The sequence below is a fragment of the Molossus molossus genome, unplaced genomic scaffold (assembly GCF_014108415.1).
Source record: "Molossus molossus isolate mMolMol1 unplaced genomic scaffold, mMolMol1.p scaffold_m16_p_10, whole genome shotgun sequence".
Taxonomy (NCBI): Eukaryota; Metazoa; Chordata; class Mammalia; order Chiroptera; family Molossidae; genus Molossus; species Molossus molossus.
Genome location: NW_023425345.1, coordinates 63,573,376 through 63,591,751, shown reverse-complemented (window position 1 = coordinate 63,591,751; position 18,376 = coordinate 63,573,376). Strand labels below are relative to the sequence as shown.

Sequence of the window (18,376 nt, the reverse complement as noted above, 5' to 3'; positions counted from 1 at the left end):
AGCCACACTGACAGCTGATTTTTTCAAAGGCAACAACAGAAGTCAGGCTCTTGACATTAGTTTTAAGTGTACTGAAAGAAAGAACATAAACTGCTTCTGTTGTCAAATCCCCTTCTCTGATCATCCTGTCTTCTCTCACTTGTGACTACTCTGGGCCCACCAGGAAATCAATGATAATCTCCTTATCTCAAGATCCTTAACTGAATCATATCTGGAAAATCCCCCCACCCCTTTTTTTTGCCATTTTAAGTGATAATTTTTTTAATTAATTATTTTTGTTACAGATGTTTCTCCTCCCCCCCTCCACTGATTCCCTCCCTCCCCCCCTTGTCCCCAGCTTTGTTGTCTATGTCCATTGTTCATGCATACATGCATATAAGTTCTGTGGTTTATCTCTCCCCCCCCACCCCCTCTTCAGGGGATTGTCAGTCTGTACCCCACTTCCACGTCTTTGGGACTACCCCATTCCTCAGACTGTTATGTTCATTATATTCCACAAATAAGTGAGATCATGAGGTATTTGTCTTTTTCTGCTTGGCTTGTTTCACTTAGGATAATACTTTCCAGATCCCTCTATGTCGTCTCAAAGGATAAGAGATCTTTCTTTCTTACAGCTGCGTAGTACTCCATTGTGTACATGTACCACTGCTTTTTTATCCATTCGTCTACTGATGGACACTTGGGCTGTTTCCAGATCTTAGCTATTGTAAATAGTGCTGCTATGAACATGGGGGTACATATATTCTTTCTGATTGGTGTTTTAGGCTTCTTAGGGTATATTCCTAGAAGTGGGATCACTGGGTCAAATGGCAGTTCAATTTTTAATTTTTTGAGGTAACACCATATTGTTTTCCATAGTGGCTGCACCAGTTTGCATTCCCACCAGCAGTGTACTAGAGTCCCCTTTTCTCTACACCCTCGCCAACACTTGTTGTTTGATGATTTGTTGATGGCAGCCATTCTGACAGGTGTGAGGTGATACCTCAGAAAAATCCCTTTTGCAATGTAAGTAGCTATTCACAGGTTCTGAGGATTGGAATAAGGCCACCCATGATGGGCCATCATTGTCTCTACCACATTACCATCCTTTATCGTGGCAAAAAGAAATCAGTACAGTATTTCTGAGAATCAGAAAAGGATAGGGCATTTTGCATACTACCTCATTCAAAACTACCACCAACCTTCAACCTTGGTGAGGTAAATATTATTACCATGATTTTAAAGATTCTGAGATTGAATATGAAAGAAATTAGGTAACTTGACTGAGGTCATCTAGCTGGTAAACTGTCTGACTAGAAATTTGTGTCCAGATCACCAGATTGGTCTCTATGACTCCAACCAAACTTTTCCCACCATACCAGAACAGGTACTGCTTAGCTTATCACTCTATGAATGATTTCCAGTCAGTCAGGATCTTAAGAAACACACTTTAATTTGGTGGAAAATAAAGATGGGGTGGGGGTGGGGTGGAGCTGGCCAGTTTGGCTCAGCAGTTGGAGCATCGGCCTGTGGACCAGAGAGTCCTGGGTTCGGTTCTTGCTAAGAGCAGTACCTTGGTTGCAGTTTGACCCTGGCCCCACCTCGGTTGGGGTCGTGTAGGTGGTGACCACTCCATGTGTCTCACATTAATGTTTCTCTCTCTTCCTTTCTCTCTCCCTCCCACTTTGAAGATAAAAGCAAAAGTGTCCTTGGGTGAGGATAAAAACAAAACAACAAAATAAAAACAGAAAATGCCCTGGCCGGTTTGGCTCAGTGGTAGAGCGGCAGCCCTCGGACCAGAGTTCGGGGTTTGATTCCAGCCAAGGGCATGCACCTCGGTTGCGGTTTGTCCTGGCCCTGGCCGGGGTTGTGCGGGAAGCAATTAGTTGATGTGTCCCTCTCACACTGATGTTTCTCTCTCTCTCTTTCTCTACCTGAAACTAAATAGAAAAATATCCTCTAGTGAGGATTAAAAAAAAAAAATTAAAAAAAAAAAGAGACTGGGGAAAGGTTTCAAACTGTGGAGACATCTTTGGATAAAGTACTGGCTGTAACAGCTCTTCATTTATTTATTAAAAAAATTTTTTTTTCTTTATTGATTTTTAGAGAGCAGAAGGGAGAGGGAGAGCTAGAAACATGGATTGGCCGCCTCCTGCATGCCCCCCACTGGGGATCTGGCCCACAACCTGGGCATGTGCCCTGACTGGGCATCCAACGTGCCCACCATGCCCAACTGAGCCACACCTGTCAGGGCAACTGACCACTGGCACTGGTTAAATCCCTTAGATTCTATTAGGCCTGGGGTGTCATCTGTAAATTGGGAGGTTTGGACCAAATAACACCCTTCTCAACGTTTCTCCCCGCCCCACCCCCGCCCCCCCGCCGGGAAGGGGCGCTCTGCGATCCCCGGAGAGACGCCCCTGCCTCTGGATGCCTCAGCTTTGCTGGGTGCGCTGCAGGGTGGCCGCGCTCGCGGTGGAAGCCTCTGAACTATCCCAAAGAAAACCCACTGCAGAGCGGGGCGGCGGCGGGGAGTAAGGGCAACGAGCCGGAGGGGGAGGGGGAGGGAAGACAGCGCCGGGAGCTGGAGCCGGAGCTGGAGCCGTAAACACAATGTAAATAACCCGAAGCGGCGTGCAGACAACTCGAGCGTTCACCCGGCAAACGAAACGCTGCCGCCCGAGCGGCGCCGGGGTGAGGCACTGCTCGCTCTCACGGCGCTCTCGGGCGCGGGGCTCCGCTGCGCATCTGACCGTGGACCCTCATTCCCGCCTTTCTAGGAGCCGGGCTCTGAGAGAGGCACGAAAAACCGTGACACCAAACGAATACAAAACGCGTGAGGGTGCCAGGGGCAACCAGGACACAGTCTCTGGGCACAAGCGGGGCGCCGAGGGGCGCCCCCAGGCCTGACGCAGACACACAAAAGAAACCGCCTCGGCGCTCGGAGACGCAGCTTCCCTCCTCAGCCCGACCCGCGGCGCGGCAGCCGAAGCGATCGCCGCCCCCGCGGCCCCCCGCCGCCCCCGCCTCATCCCCGCCGTGCCTCGGAAGTGACGCAGCGCGCCCCGCCCCCGCCGCTAGATCGGCTGCTGCTGCCGCTGCGGGCGGACCTGCAGGAGGCGGCGGCGGCGGCCGAGGCCGAGGGAAGATGGCGGACGGTGTGGACCACATAGACATTTACGCCGATGTGGGCGAAGAGTTCAACCAGGTACGTGAGGGCCGGAGCCCACGCCGCCGAAGCGGGCGGCGCTGCGGCCCAGACGCCACCTGGGGCCCGCCGCGGGCTGCGAGCCGGCGCGGCTGCAGACCGTGCGCCTCTGCCGCCGTGGGCCGTGCCGCCCGACCCCGGCGCGGCGCCCCTGGCCCCCCGTTCTACCGCGTCGTTTCGCGGGCCGCGGGCGGTGCGGCCCGTCGCGGGGCCCAGAGCGCGGACGCGGGCCGCAGTGCTGCCGCCTCTGGCTCCTCCCTCGCCGCCGTCTCGCTCCCCATTGTTGGTGGCCGCCGAGGGGCGCTTCCCGCCGCGCTAGGCCCGGCCGGCGGCGCCGCGTGTGCGGCGGGGAGAACGGGCCGCCGCCGCGCCCCCTCCCCCGTCGCGGGTCGAGGAGGAAGCCCGGCGAGGCGCGCGCCGTCCGCCGCCTGTGACCCGGCCCCGCCGCTCGGGCTCCGATTTCTCTCTTCGCTCCATTTTGTCTCCCAGTCCGCGCACGGTCGCCTCATGGAAGGCCGCGTTCACCGCCCTTTGTATCCCGCGCGCCCGGTTTCCTGGGCTCTGCTCGCGTTTGCGACAGGTCTCGGCGTGGCGCTTTCTCTCCCCTCACGCTGGCGGCGGCTTGGGCGCGGGCTCGTTTGCAACAAGTCCTTTGACTTTTGGACCCGTAGATCGTGTTAAAAATCGGAGCACGGGCCGTGCCTCGGTGGTCGAGGGCTTGCGGTGCGTTCGAGGCCCGGCCGTTCTTGGCCTTTTTGGTGAAAACGCCTGAGAAGATAGGTGGTCTGGGCCGAAAGGAGGACTTGGAAGCAGGATGGTTGGATGGAACAAAAAAAGATGGTAGCTCGCCAACAGATCGGAGGAGTGATTAAAATAAAGAACGTTCCCCCGCGTTGTTGCCTGGCCGGTGTGGCTCAGTGGTGGAGCATCGACCCAGGCCCGAGAGGTCGCCGGTTCGACTCCCGGTCGGGCCTCATGCCCCGGCTGTGGGCCCGATCCCCAGGGGGGTCGTGCAGTCAGTGTTCTCTCACCGATGCTTCTCTTTCTTCCCCTCCCTCTCTCCAAAGTCAATAAAGAAAAATAAATAAAGGTTTGTAAATATGACCCGTTTTTTAAAAAACAAACAAACAAACAAAAAGCTAAATATTTTCCGAGGGGTCTGCTTTCTGTTTTGTAAGGTTGGAGCAAGTAAAAATGCAAGGGTTTCCCGGTATCCCCCAGGCCACCATTGGCCTAGGACTAGCAGCCTATTTATGATGCCTGATGTTGGGCATCCTTGCAAAAGGGCTCATTTGTTACTAGAGTAGTGCCCTTTAAGCGCTAAGCTTGCTGTTCCCTTCTTTACTGCCTTTTATGCAGTAACACATTTTGTTGTTTTTGTTGATTTTTGAGAGTAGGTGAAACAAGGAAAGGCTAAGGATAAAGCAACAGGAGAGCGCCTAGATGGGCTGCTTTACATCACTGAGAAGTCAGAGAAAAAGAGGCCTTGGAGACAGGGTCAGAGGGGTGGCCCTAGATGAGCTGCCGCTGCCCCTGGCAACCCTGGTTGCAAGTCTGGTGGGCTTCCTTAGAGTTTAGGAGGTGCACGCCTGAGAGGGAAGAGGGGGAAGGGAAAGGCCGGCGTGCGCCCTGGTGATGGGGAGCACGCTGTAGTAACACATTTTTAAAAGTCAAATTGTGCCTGACTGCAGTGCTTCTAAAAGCTTTATTTTTAAAATATTTTCCAGGTCTGTATGAGAAATTTAATAAAATTTTACTGGTTAATGTGTTTGTTTTTTTCCCCTCCCTCCGTTAGAGGTTTTGTGTTTGGTGTGAGTAGGGGATTAAAATTAGGAAATCTAGAAATCCTTACTGTTTTATTTCTCAGGAATGACTTTGTGCACCTGCTTTCAATATTAGAAAATTAAAAAAAATTTAGTTAGCTTTAAATGTTTCCTTTTCTGTTAAAGACTGAATGTGCTGAAGTGTATGTAACCCGTTGTAATCAAACGTTAAGTTTAAAAGTCTTTGTGCTTATTTTGAATATGTGATGCCTCAGTTGTATCAATGACAAATTAGAAAGTACAATCAGATCTAATGCTTTTAAGGTCATTAGATAAAAACCTCCAGGATTCTCCCCCCCCTTTTATCAACCTGGTATAACATTTCATCCAAACGCGGACCCAAACTACAAAGTAAAGGAACAATTAAGCGTTCAAGACTCTTCATTAGCTTTTCTACACACACTAAATGGAAAATTGGGGTGCAATTTTAGAAGTTGAACTTTCTTCAGGACCTCTTTGTAAAATATATTTTAGGCTTTTACAGACTTAATTTGGCATTTTTCTAATTCATATAGCTGGATGGAGTGATACTTGCTTATCTCTGCAATGACTAGTGCTGACTAAGCAGGAGGTGAGAAGAGATTAAAATTTTGTGGCCCTGATGGAGAACTACTTTATAGGGTTCTTTTCTGTCTGTACTGCAGGCCGACGCTCCAACCGCTGAGCCAAACCGGCCAGGGCTATAGGGTTCTTTTTAAAATGTAACTTTTTGTTGACTTGTGCCTACAGCATTTTATCTCACACAGTAAAATTTTATATTCTTGAATCAATTAATGGGATTAAATAGAGAAGCCACAAAAGGATAGTTGGTTTTCAAGGTTCATTGTTTTTTGAACTGCTAATATTATTGATATTTTTTTCTGAAATTTTATTAGAATTAGAGACAACTACACAATTATTACTGGTTTATTTACTTTGCACTATATTATTAGCTGGTGTCATTATTTGTATTCATTGCTGTAATTTAAACTGGTTTATTTTGTTGTAGTTGAGTAAGATGTTTTACTAAGTATAACCAGTCTTGACTATTTTAGCTTCTAAACTGCTGTAAACATTTAAAAATTTTTTTGTCCTTTAATGTGAGCTGCAGTTTTCATTGAATTTCTATGCTTTGAAATTCTCCATAGTCTGTAATTTCCATTCTTTTATTTTAAACAGTCATACTTTTATGAAGCTTTTTTTCATGTGTATATTTTGGGGAAGCACCATAAAACCTATTTGAAAAAGTGTGAAACCTTCACCTGTCTTAGAAGAAACCTTCATTTGGAGATGGTGTAAGAATAAGTTAATCAAATTATAGTAGACTTCCTTTCTTCACCAGAAGAATTTTAAAATGGAGAATAAAGCTGAATGAAGGGGAGAAGGCACAAGGAACTGGGCTATTCGTTATGCGTGCTCTTTAGTTTTTAAATTGAATGTAATGAAATCGAGAACAGTTGCTCTAGTGGAAGGAGAATTTGAACTACTTCCAGACCTCTACATTACTTGAATTTGGAGTTGAGAAGAAAGGGGTTTTGTTTTAGCCTTTAGTGTGTATCAGTTCAATTTGATCTGGGATTTGTACTCAAATACAGTGTTAGTAGTCTAATATTTAATAATTATAGACTTGTATTTTTACTAAACTCAATAAAAAACTTAAAACTCAACTGTTCAAAATACATTTCTTGAGTTTTCTGTTATATGTCAGCAAGGAAGTATACAAAATTTAGATATAGTGCACTATAGTGTTGGTGAGAGCACCTACCTAATTATAACACTGACAGGTTGTGTATTGTAGAATCCACTCCTTTATGTGTATCTATATCTAGAATTTTTGTTGGCAGTTAAGAGGAAAGTCAACAATACTGTGAACTTCATGGAAGCTGACACTGTATGCATTGAAAGTAGTGCCTATTTTGCTTGTTTGGGGATCAGAAATTCTTAATGTAGAATTTAGTTATTAATCTGTTTGAAAGTAGGTCACTGATAACAGTGTTGCTGTAGTAATCTGACCATCCAACTTTAAAATGAAAATGTATGTAGGTAGTAGCTAGGAAAACAATTCATTTAGATGTTACCCTGCCCAGCCAGTGTGGCTCAGTGGCTTGAGCGTTGTCCTATGGACTGAGAGGTTCTGGTTTGATTCCCAGTTAGGGGCACATGCGGGAGTTGCTGGCTTCGTCCCTAGTCCGGGGCGTGCAGGAGGCAGCTGATTGATGTTTCTCTTTCACGTTGATGTTTCTCTCTCTAAAAAAAATCAATAAAAACATATTTTTAAAAAAGTTATTCTCGTAAGTCAGCTTGCCTTTACTTCATGAATCATTATACCTTATATTTAATTGTAATGTATATACTCTAGCCAGTTTTGAAAAATGAGTTTGTTAGACAACTATCAGTAAAACCTTATTTCTGATAAATTTATATTTAATAGAAAACTCTCTAAGATAAGACTGTAAGGTCGAGAATGAGGTAGGTAGAGATTGATTCAGAAACCTGGGTAGAAATGTTTAGGGGAGCTAGAACTCTTCTCACTCAGTTTTTATTTTTTATTTTTTATCCTCACCCGAGGATATTTTTCCATTTTTTGTACAGATAGAGTAGGAGGGAGAGAGATGAAGGGAGAGAAAGAGAGAAACATTGACGCGAAGGGACACATCGAGTGGCTGCCACCCGCACGACCAACCAGGGCCGGGGACAAACTGCAACCGAAGTACGTGCCCTTAGCGGGAACTGAACCTGGGTCAGTCCGGACCGCAGGCCGACGCTCTAACCACTGAGCCAAACCGGCTAGGGCTCACTAAGTTTTATTCTTTATTTTTATCCTCACCCGAGGACATTTTTCCTTTTTTTTTTTCTCTCAGATAGAGGGGAAGGGAGAGAGAGGAAAAGAGAGAAGGAGAGAGAGAAACATCGATGTGAAAGGAACACATTGAGTGGTTGCCACCTGCACGACCCAACCAGGGCCAGGGACAAACTGCAACGGAGGTACATGCCCTTAGAGGGAACCAAACCCGGGCCTCTGGACTGCAGGCTGACGCTCTAACCACTGAGAAAACCAGCCAGGGCCTCAGTTTTGTTCTTTATGAGTATGGTCCACTCTGCTGCCTATAGTCTACTTTGTGGTTTATGTGGCATGTTTTTAGTAACAAGCTGGCTTGCTTACTATTGAGCTTTTTATAGGGATTACAAACTAATTTTATTTTATTTTACTTTTTAATTATATATTTTTTTATCCTCAGCCGAGGACATTTTTTTTTGCATTTATCTTCAGATAGAGTGGGAGGGAGAGAGGAAAGAAGAGAGAGAGAAATATCGATGTGAGAGAGACACATCAAGTGGTTGCCACCCACAAGGCCCCAGTTGGGGGCAGACTGGAACTGAGGTACGTGCCCTTAGCCCTTAGCGGGAACCAAACCTGAGACTCTCTAGTCCCCAGGCCGACACTCTAACCGCTGAGCCAAACCAGCCAGGGCAAGGGATTACAAACTAATTTTAATACCTACTTAGAATAAAATTAGACAAAAGTCAGAAAATGATGTGTTTTCTTTTTTTTTTTATCCTCACCTGAGGACATTTTTTCCAATTTTTGTTCAGATAGAGTGGGAGGGGGAGAGAGAGAGAGAGAGAAACATCGAGGTGAAATGGACACGGCGAGTGATTGCCACCCACATGACCCAACCAGGGCTGGGGACAAACTGCAAGTGAGGTACATGCTACTAGCGGGAACCGAACCCCGGTCTCTCAGGACCGCAGGCCAACGCTCTAACCACTGAGTCAAACCGGCCAGGGCGAAAATGATGTGTTTTCTAAAAAGATAAATACATATTAGATTTGATTATCTGATAGTGGATTTTGTGTGCTAGTATTTTTTTTAATAGAATACATTTTGCATGTAATTTTCCCTTGCTTATATTTCTCTAAATGGAAATGACTATTGAATTTTATTTATTTATGTATGTATTTATTTATAGAGGGGCTTTGAAACAAGTGGCCTTTGCTGTGCTGTTACTGGTAGTATCATATAATGCAGGAAAGATATTACTACAATTTTAGGACCAAAAGCAGTGTTGGGCCTATTGGAAAGAATGTGAAGAGAATGGTACAATACCATGATCATCCCAATAATGATATTCAGTATATAGAGTATATCAGTGATATTAAAATTTTATGGGAGGTAATTAGGGAAAATATGTCTAATATAACTCTTTTGGGTTATCCCATGAACCCAAAGGTCACCAGTTCAGTTCCTGGTCAGGGCACATGCTAAGTTGCGTGTTTCAGGCTCAGTCCTCAGCAGGGTATGTGTGGCAACTGATTGATGTTTCTCTTTTCCTCTCTTCCTCTCTAAAATCAATAAAAACATATTTTAAAAATAACTCTTTGGAAGGAGGGGGATGGTGATAATGAAAAAATGGTTGAGAAACATTGCTTTTTTTTTTTTCCTCATCCGAGGACATTTTTCCATTTTTTGTACAGACAGAGTGGGAGGGAGAGAGAGGAAGAGAGAGAGAGGGAAACATCGATGTGAAAGGGGCACATTGAGTGGCTGCCACCCGCACGACCAACCAGGGCCGGGGACAAACTGCAACCGAGGTACATGCCCTTAGCGGGAACCAAACCCGGGTTTCTCCGGACCGCAGGTGGACGCTCTAACCGCTGAGCCAAACCGGCCAGGGCGAGAAACATTGCTTTAAAAAGAAACTAATAAAATTTTTGGTACCTTTGCTATGTTATTTTTAAGTGTTTTCTTTGACTTGGCAACAGCTACTTTTATATCATGTAGAACATAATCTTGAAGTGTAAAATCTTGAGAGGATACCTAGCCTTTAGAATGATTGTTGTGATTTAGAATATAAGAAATAAAAAAAATTACTTAGTGGATTTTATAAAACAAACCCTGAGAGCAGTTAATTATTGGAAGTTATATGTGATGCTCGGCTCTGCTGATGATTAATTTCTGTGAATAGTTGATAGTGAAGATTGGGCAGCATTTGGTATCTAAATTAATTAGAGGAGTAATGTTGTTTTTTTTTGTTTTTGAATATCATTAAAATTTCCTAAAGATAATAATTGAAAAGACTTTGCATTGTAGAACCTGACATTGTTGACCATTTCCCTTTGACAAAGTAGAAGGCATTTTTTGTTTGTTCAGTAGACTTTCAGAATTCTCTTTGTATGTGACCTATGATACACATTTTGCATAATTTCAGAATATGCTTATTTCCCCTCTTTAAAGTGGGAACAAAAAGTAGGATATGTTCTGTATTTTTTTTAATGTGGAGGATAGGTGTGACACGCTGAAGCTGAAAAAGATTACTGATACTACAGAATACTACAATAGAGTATGTGCTCTGAGTTGAATTTTCGTAGTAGCTGCAAATGTATTTAGATCTATTAATATTTTTTCACCACATCCAAGTGCATCCCTTAGGGGCTAGAAATATAGGCTGTGGCTTTGGAACAGAGCAAAGCTAACTAGTCCACATGGAGATCAAACCCTAGGACCATGGTCTCAATTAGCATCATACTTCAACCAGCTGGAAGCAGTCCAAGTAGACAAAGTGGCTGATCTTAAATATTGGTAGTCATATCAATATAAAAAGTTGGTTGGTGTCAACATAGGAATTCATGGATGGACAAAAATAGTAGTAAGTGATTGTGGTTCACCAGGTTAGTGTAGCTGCAATTATGCTCGTAAGGTATTGTCTACTTATGTTAAGATTTTCCTGGATTTACAACCAATGAAAAATCAAATAATGTGTTAACATGTTTGGCGAAAGTATAAATTTAAATACTTTTATTTTAGTCTTTCAATTAATAACCCTTGCATTCTTTTTTATTTTCCCTTAGACCATATATTGTGATTATAGTCTCTGCTGAGGAAACACAACTCCCTTGTATAATAATAGTAATAATAATAAATTATTCTATTTGAGGTACAGAACCGGATTGCAAGAGTTTATAAAGTGCCCACTACCTCTTGTGGGAAGCTTTTTAGTATCTCAGGTGTATGGGAGCACTGCTGCAACCATGTCACCTGAAGTTTCAGTGAAGCTGAAACTTCGTAACAAAACTCAACCTTCCCTTTTTCTAATTTTTGCTATTACTGCAATTTGAGCAAGTTACTTTGTTTAAGAAAAACTCAGTTCTGAAAGATTATTTTAATGTTACTGTACAAACAAAATTATAGCGTTATTCATTGATTTGTGGTCTTAATTTCTGCCCATTGCCAGAGATGTCTTTGTTCTCTGACCTACCTTGAGGGTCCCTTATTAAATGTCTTACATTCTACCTCATAACAAAATTGTTGTGTAAAGATTGTGTTTACATAATTAAGAAATTGGTTAACTCTATTAATGCAGATTACCTGAAGATGACCTTACAAATTTCAGGTCCCTTTGGTTATGTATATAAATGGTATTTCCCTGTCTAAAAAAAAAGTTTCACTCTGGCTTTTCTTCTGAATCATAAAGCAATAGCTATGTTTCTCTGGGACCTATAACAACATTTTGTTAATCTGCTTACAGTCATCACAAATGCTATCCTTAGGTCATTTTCTATCCATGTAATTAATAGTCCCTAAAACTATTTGCTCCTCTTAATGTGCCATTTATATGTACAACATTTTATCCTTAATAAATTATATTAATGGGAGAGGATATAAGTTATGTCTGAACTCTTAAGTTTGTTTTGTAACTGTGATTGCCTCTGTTATCACAAATACAGGGTGGGGCAAAAGTAGGTTGAAAGTTGTGAGTACTTAAAGTTTATTCTTCTATTATATATTAATTGTATTATTTTCCATATGAACAAATATAAACCTACTTTTGCCCCACCTAGTATTCTACATCATAAGAATAAAATAGTTCACATCGATTTTAAGTACTTAGTGGTGGAAAGAGAGAAAGATAAAAATAAGTTTTCCTCTGATACAGGCTAGTTAAGCCTGTGGCCCAGTAATGGTTACCAAAGGCAATTTTATTTTATTATTTTTTTAAATAATAAATTATTTAAATATAGAGTGGGAGGGAGGGAGAGAGAGAGAAACACATCAATTGATGCCTCCCACATGACCCTAACCAGGGCTAGTGTTGAACTGAAACTTAGGTACATTCCCTTGACAGGAATCAAACCCTCTACTCCTTGGTCCTCGGAGCAACGTTCTCACCACTGAGCCACCAGCAAAGGCACCAAAGGCAATTTTAAATGGTGTTTAGTGTTCTGGCAGTACTTACATTTCATTTTTGGGGTGCTTATTTACAAATTGAACCCTCCTTTTTCATTTTTCCTTTCTGTACATATCTGTTTCTTTTTTGTGTTCCTCTTCCTTGCTTATTTAGGCATTTAAGTGGCATACACTAACATTGCTTTAATTCTACTGGTGACAGTGGCAAAGCTTTCCCAGATCCTTGTTGGTGTCTTTTTTCTCTTGCTAATTGACTAGATAATCTAAGAAGTTAGGTAAGCATTAACTCTTTGTTAACTGAGAATAATAAAACTATTGCTAGACACTAATTTATATAGTTTCACTTGTATTTTATTTACTGTTTATCTTTTCCTTATTCATTTGTTAAAATGTTTGGAATTATTTCCATACCCGCATTTCACCATTTCTTCCCTATGGCTTAGCTTACTATGCTTTTTCCCAAAACTAATTTTACAGGGCTGGGAAACAAGATTCTGAATACCAAAGAAAATAATAGTTGTGTTTTCCTTCAGTTAAATATTAAAGCTTTGTAATGGCTCTGGTTTTTGTTTGTGACATATATATATATATATATATATATATATATATATATATTTTTTTTTTTTAATCCTCACCCGAGGACATTTTTTTATTTTTTTGTTCAGATAGAGTGGGAGGGGAGAGAGAGAGAGAAACATCCACATGAAAGGGACACATCGAGTGGTTGCCACCCACACAACCCAATCAGGACTGGGGACAAACTGCAACCGAGGTATGTGCCCTTGGTGGGAACCAAACCCAGGTCTCTCTGGACCACAAGCTGACGCTCTAACCGCTGAGCCAAACCGGCCAGGGCTGTTTGTGATATTTTTGTGTCCGTTTTTAAAAAACGCATCTGTTTGTATTAATTCATATATTTTTTCACTTTAGGAATATTTTACTTCCAAGGAACGTTTTATTTTATTTTGTTTCTATGTCATTCTTTTCCCAGAGGAACGTTATTTTCTATGCTATAATAAATAGTAGGAAAATAGCATTCACTATAGACATTTACTGTTTAAGAATACATTTATGGCCCTGGCCAAGTAGCTTAGTTGGTTAGAGTGTTGTCCAAGGTTGTAGGTTTGATCCCCGTTTGGCACAGAAGAATCAACCAGTGAATGCATAAATAAGTGGAACAACAAATCAGTGTTTCTCTCTCTCTCTCTCTCTCTCTCTCTCTCTCTCTCTCTCTCTCTCACACACACACATTATCAGTAAATAAAAATTAAAATACATGTGTGACATAAAGTGAGAGAAGATTGTTACTGATATCTTTGGGCCTTTTTTGATCTTCTGTGAGACTTTAGAAACAAATAGTTGAATGAATTAGGTTTTTACTTTTTAATTAATAATGAATAGTTGAATGAATTTGTATTCAAATCTCATTAGTGTAGTAGTCTGACTACTGTATAATTTAGAGCATTATTTCTGTATCTCAGGAAGCTGAATATGGTGGGCATGATCAAATAGATTTGTATGATGATGTCATCTCTCCATCCGCAAATAATGGAGATGCCCCAGAAGACCGGGATTACATGGATACTCTCCCACCAACTGTTGGCGATGATGTGGGTAAAGGAGCAGCACCAAATGTTGTCTATACATATACTGGAAAGAGAATTGCGTTATACATTGGAAATCTAACATGGGTAAGTAAACTTACTATATGAATTGGTTATTGATATTGAACTATTCCAGAAGTTAACTTTGAAGTAACTAGATTGGTTGTTCTAAGTGCTTGCTTATGCACTGAGGAGGGCAATAAAAATACCTGTAAAACATCATACATTCCAGATCTTCTACTTTTGAATTTTGTAGTCATTCAACTTATTTTGATAGAGATGCCAATTAAATACAGTTCACTTATTTTGTCCTCAAGTCAGTTTATTTTTACCTACTCCTAGGCTTCAACTATCTCAATTTTACAAATTAAAAACATTCATATAAGGTCTCAAACCAGGATTCTAAACTGTAAGAAAGAGACACAGTATAGCTCCTGGTTTTAAAGTTTTCATTATCTAATTCATGTTACAGTCTTGTTGAGTTTAATTTCTTTCTTAAATTTTTACTTTGAGTGCATTTATTAAAGCTGGGGACAGTGAAACAAGAAAGGGCTTAGGATAGAAGAAGCAACAGGAGAGCCTAACTGGGCTGCTTTGGCTCGCTGAGAAGTCAGAGAAAAGTGGCTACGGGGACAGGTTCAGGGGGTTGGCCCTGGAAGATCTGCCACTGCTGCTACCCATTGCCCCAATGGACGCAAGTCTCTGAGTCCCTTAGAGTTTAGGCGATGCAGCCTTTGGGGGGAAAAGAGAGGGAAGGAAAAGGTGCTGATTTGCTCCTGGGAGGGAGAACTCTTAAATTTTTGATCTGATTTATGGAAATACTGCTATGTACATTGTGTCTTAATTTGAGTTTATGGTATTTTAAGATTAGTGGTTAGGAGTTTCATTAACTGGATGTTTAATGTAGCTATTTATAATTTTTTTTATCATTAAAATTTAAATAGTCACTAAAGCAGTCCTATAGAACTTTTATGTCTCTACTTAGAAACATGTATTATATATACTGAAAGTTAAAAAATTGCCTAGAAATCAAAACTTGTCACTCCTCGGAAGGAAACTTGACTTTGGGTGGTGAACACCCAATACAATAAACCAGTGATTTTCAACCAGTGTGCCACAGAATTTTAAAACATGCAATACCTATTTATTTTGTCAGGTACACTGGCCTCTCTTCCCTTAGATTACTCTTCCTCTCCCTTCCTGTCTCTCTAAAATCAGTAATAAAAAAGAAAAAATATATTTAGAATGTCAAATTTTAAAAAAACGACAATAGACAACACAAGAATAGCCGTCTGGTGTGAATGAATCAAAATTATACCTATTTTTTTTGTCAGATCAGCAAGAACTACATTTTTTTGGTGTGCCACAGAATTTTAGTAGTTTATGTGTGCCATGAGATGAACAAGGTTGAAAATCACTGTAATATACAGATGTTGTATTACAGAATTGTACACTTAAAATCTATATAATTTTATTAATCTATGTCATCCAATAAATTCAATAAAAATTAAAAACAACTTGTCACTCTTCCGCTTTTTAAATAGTATTTTATTTTTAAATATTTACATTAAAAAAACAACAACCAATTGACTGATCCTCCCCCACCCAGTCAATTATAGTATTGGAAAGTTTTATAGTATTTAAAACTGAGAAGTTTTATAGTATTGGAAACAGTAGCAGTATAGTTATGGAGAGTGGTTGCTAAGTACAGCTTTGAATCTTAGCTCCTCCATTTATTAGTTTGTGATGTTGGACAAGCTCTTTAACCTCTCTGTTGCATTGTATGTGAAATGGGAATAATGATAGGACTTGTAAGATTGTTTAAAGAGTTTTTTTCTTTTCCTCTTATGTTTTTTTAAAACATGGAATTCATTTTCCCAAATAATTGCCTTAAGGAAAAGAAGTGACAAGTGATTTTATTGAAAATTTTAAATCTTTGCAGTTTAAAGTTGGAAGAGACCAGAAACTTTTTAAGAGTAAAAAAAGATCCTGTCTCTAAAGGTTTGTATCTTCTAATTTCTGAAAATTATCAAGGAATGAAATTTTGTCTTCAGGTACTTGTGTGCTATTTAAAAATTGGGAGACTGGCTTGCAGTAAATGCATTTAGATTTGCACTGAGCATTAATTTTCTCTTGTTTATTCTGAGTTTACCCTTAAAAGCTAAATTAAACAATTAAAATCTTGGATATGTTTTGATGGTTAATGAAGGGGAAATGTCTTGCAGTGGACAACAGATGAAGACTTAACAGAAGCAGTTCATTCTTTGGGAGTAAATGATATTTTGGAGATAAAATTTTTTGAAAATCGGGCAAATGGCCAATCAAAGGGGTAAGATTTTTTTTTTCCCTAATTTAAGTTAGTAGCTAGTGATTACAATTTTTGGGGTAAGTTTCCTTCAAGTTAATGCTTACTATGCACGTTGTAGGATGCTGTATTATCCACATTGGCAGGAGGTTTTTGGGCAAAGATTTGTACTCCATTTGCCCTGTGATCTATGTCACTAAAACTAGTGGAACTGGAATTGTGGACAGAAATGTCTCTCTAATTTTCCTGAGTTTTCTCCATTTATGGTTGAAATGATTATTGAGATGACAGTTTGAAGAAGCGTTACTTTCCCTGTGATAAAAGGGTGGGGGAAGATGGGCAACTGGAGAATAATGTAACATGGATATTTTGCTATATATTTTTTTAACTGTTAAACTATACAAATGAGGAAGGTCGTTATAGGAACATTATAAAACACAGATATTGAAAAGTGAGAAATAAAAAGCTTCAACCATCCATAGGTGATCACTCTTAACATTTTAATGGATATATTTTTAGGTTTCTTCAGAGTGTTTCTTCATATTTTTATTGCAAAAAATCCCATGATTACAATTCACATGTTTTATAATGTGTTTGAGTAAAACAAGTGTTTATCAATAAATACACATTCTCTCTAATGTCTGATTTTTTCCATTATACCTTGTACTGTATGCTACTGTAATTTATTTTACTATTCTTATTTTTGGTTATTTGGATTGTTTCCAGTTTTTGCCTATTATAACTATGTTACAGCAGGAATCATTTTATATAAAACTGTCTTCTGAACTGCCTCCTACTTGGTGTTTCTGCTTTCGTCCTAATCTACAGTCTAGACATAGTAGAAGTTGGGGAAAAAATGACATCAATATTCATCTGCTCAGAGTCTTCTAATTTGTTCAGAATAAAAACCAGAATCTTGATTATGGTCTACAGACACTATATGATCTGTTTTCCCCCACCTCTTGGATATTACCTCCTACCACTCTTTGCTTCCTTATGCTGTTTCAGCCACGTTAGTTTCTTTGTTGTTCCTCAAACACATTCCTGCTTAGGACCTTTATACTAGATATTTCCTCTTCTGGTATACTTTTCCCTCAAATATTCACATGGATTTCACTTCATTCAGGACTCTTTGAATAAGAGTTTCATCCCTGACTATCTTGTGCAAAATAGCACCTTCTGTTTTCATTACTGTTTCCTGTCTTTATTTTTTTTTCTGTTACTAATGTATTTTTACTTGTTTATTGCCCTGTCTCCCACTACATTATAAGCTCCATGAAAGCAGGGATTTTGTTTTGTTCACTATTGTTTACCTAGCCTTAGGATGTTGCCTGGCATGTAGGAGGTAGTATATTGCTCAATAAATCTTTATAAAATTGTTTCCAAAATTTAATCTAGACTCAAAACAGCAGACTTTTTTTGTTGACCAGAATAAGGGATTTAGTTAAAGACCATTTTGAACATCAGGGAGAAAAGAGTTCTAAGCTCCTAAGAGTTCTTCTGATAATCTAGAATATCCTGTAGCTGTGCAAAATTGGCAATCATTTTTTGTTTTAAATGTATTTTTCTTATTGCGATATAATTCACATACCATAAAATTCACTCTTTTAAAGTGTTCGGTGATTAAAAATAAATAAATAAATGTCCTGGCTGGTTTCGCAGTGGTTAGAGCATCGGCCTGCAGTCCAAAGAGACCTGGGTTCCGTTCCTGTTAAGGGCACGTACCTCGGTTGCAGTTTGTCCCAGACACTGGTTGGGTTGTGTGGGTGGCAGCCACTCGATGAGTCCCTGTCACGTCAATGTTTCTCTCTCCCTCCTCCATCTGAACAAAAAATGGAAAAATGTCCTTCGGTGAGGATACAAAAAAAAAAAAATAAAGTGTTCAGTGGGTTTTTACTATATTTACTAAGTTGTTCAACCATTACCACTGTCTCATTCCAGAACATTTCATCACCCCAAAAAGAAATCTTGTACCATTGGCAATCTGGATTGGCTTATTCTGAACATTCCATATAAATGAATTATAGAATAAGTGGTTTCATGTGACTGACTTTTTTCACTTAGCATGTTTTTAAGGTTTATCCATGTAGCATGTATCAGTACTTATTTTTTTAATTTATTTTTAATCCTCACCTGAGGACATTTTTGCATTTGTCTTTGGATAGAGCGGGAGGAAGAGAGGGACAAAAAGAGAGAGAGAGAACCATCAATGTGAGAGAGACACATCGAGTGGCCGCTACCCACACAACCCCAGCTGAGGCCGGGGACAGACCGCAACCGAGGCCCAAGCCC

At 40.6% G+C, this 18,376-nt stretch overlaps 1 protein-coding gene across 9 annotated transcripts in view; it reads left to right on the top strand.

Moving 5' to 3' along the window:
* The first annotated feature begins 3,061 nt into the window (after positions 1–3,061).
* Positions 3,062–18,376, top strand: part of CPSF6 (cleavage and polyadenylation specific factor 6) — a 38,300-nt gene continuing 22,985 nt past the window's right edge. For 4 of the 9 annotated variants that reach the window (XM_036250916.1, XM_036250915.1, XM_036250920.1 and 1 more), the window contains exons 1-3: positions 3,073–3,187; positions 13,657–13,866; positions 16,005–16,108. In XM_036250916.1, coding sequence (XP_036106809.1) covers positions 3,128–3,187; positions 13,657–13,866; positions 16,005–16,108 — 374 coding nt within the window. In that variant the 5' untranslated portion in view covers positions 3,073–3,127. Of the gene's footprint in view, positions 3,188–6,259; positions 6,283–12,097; positions 12,199–13,656; positions 13,867–16,004; positions 16,109–18,376 lie in introns of those variants that run through there. The other 5 variants (XM_036250921.1, XM_036250917.1, XM_036250919.1 and 2 more) reach the window with 4 other exon arrangements.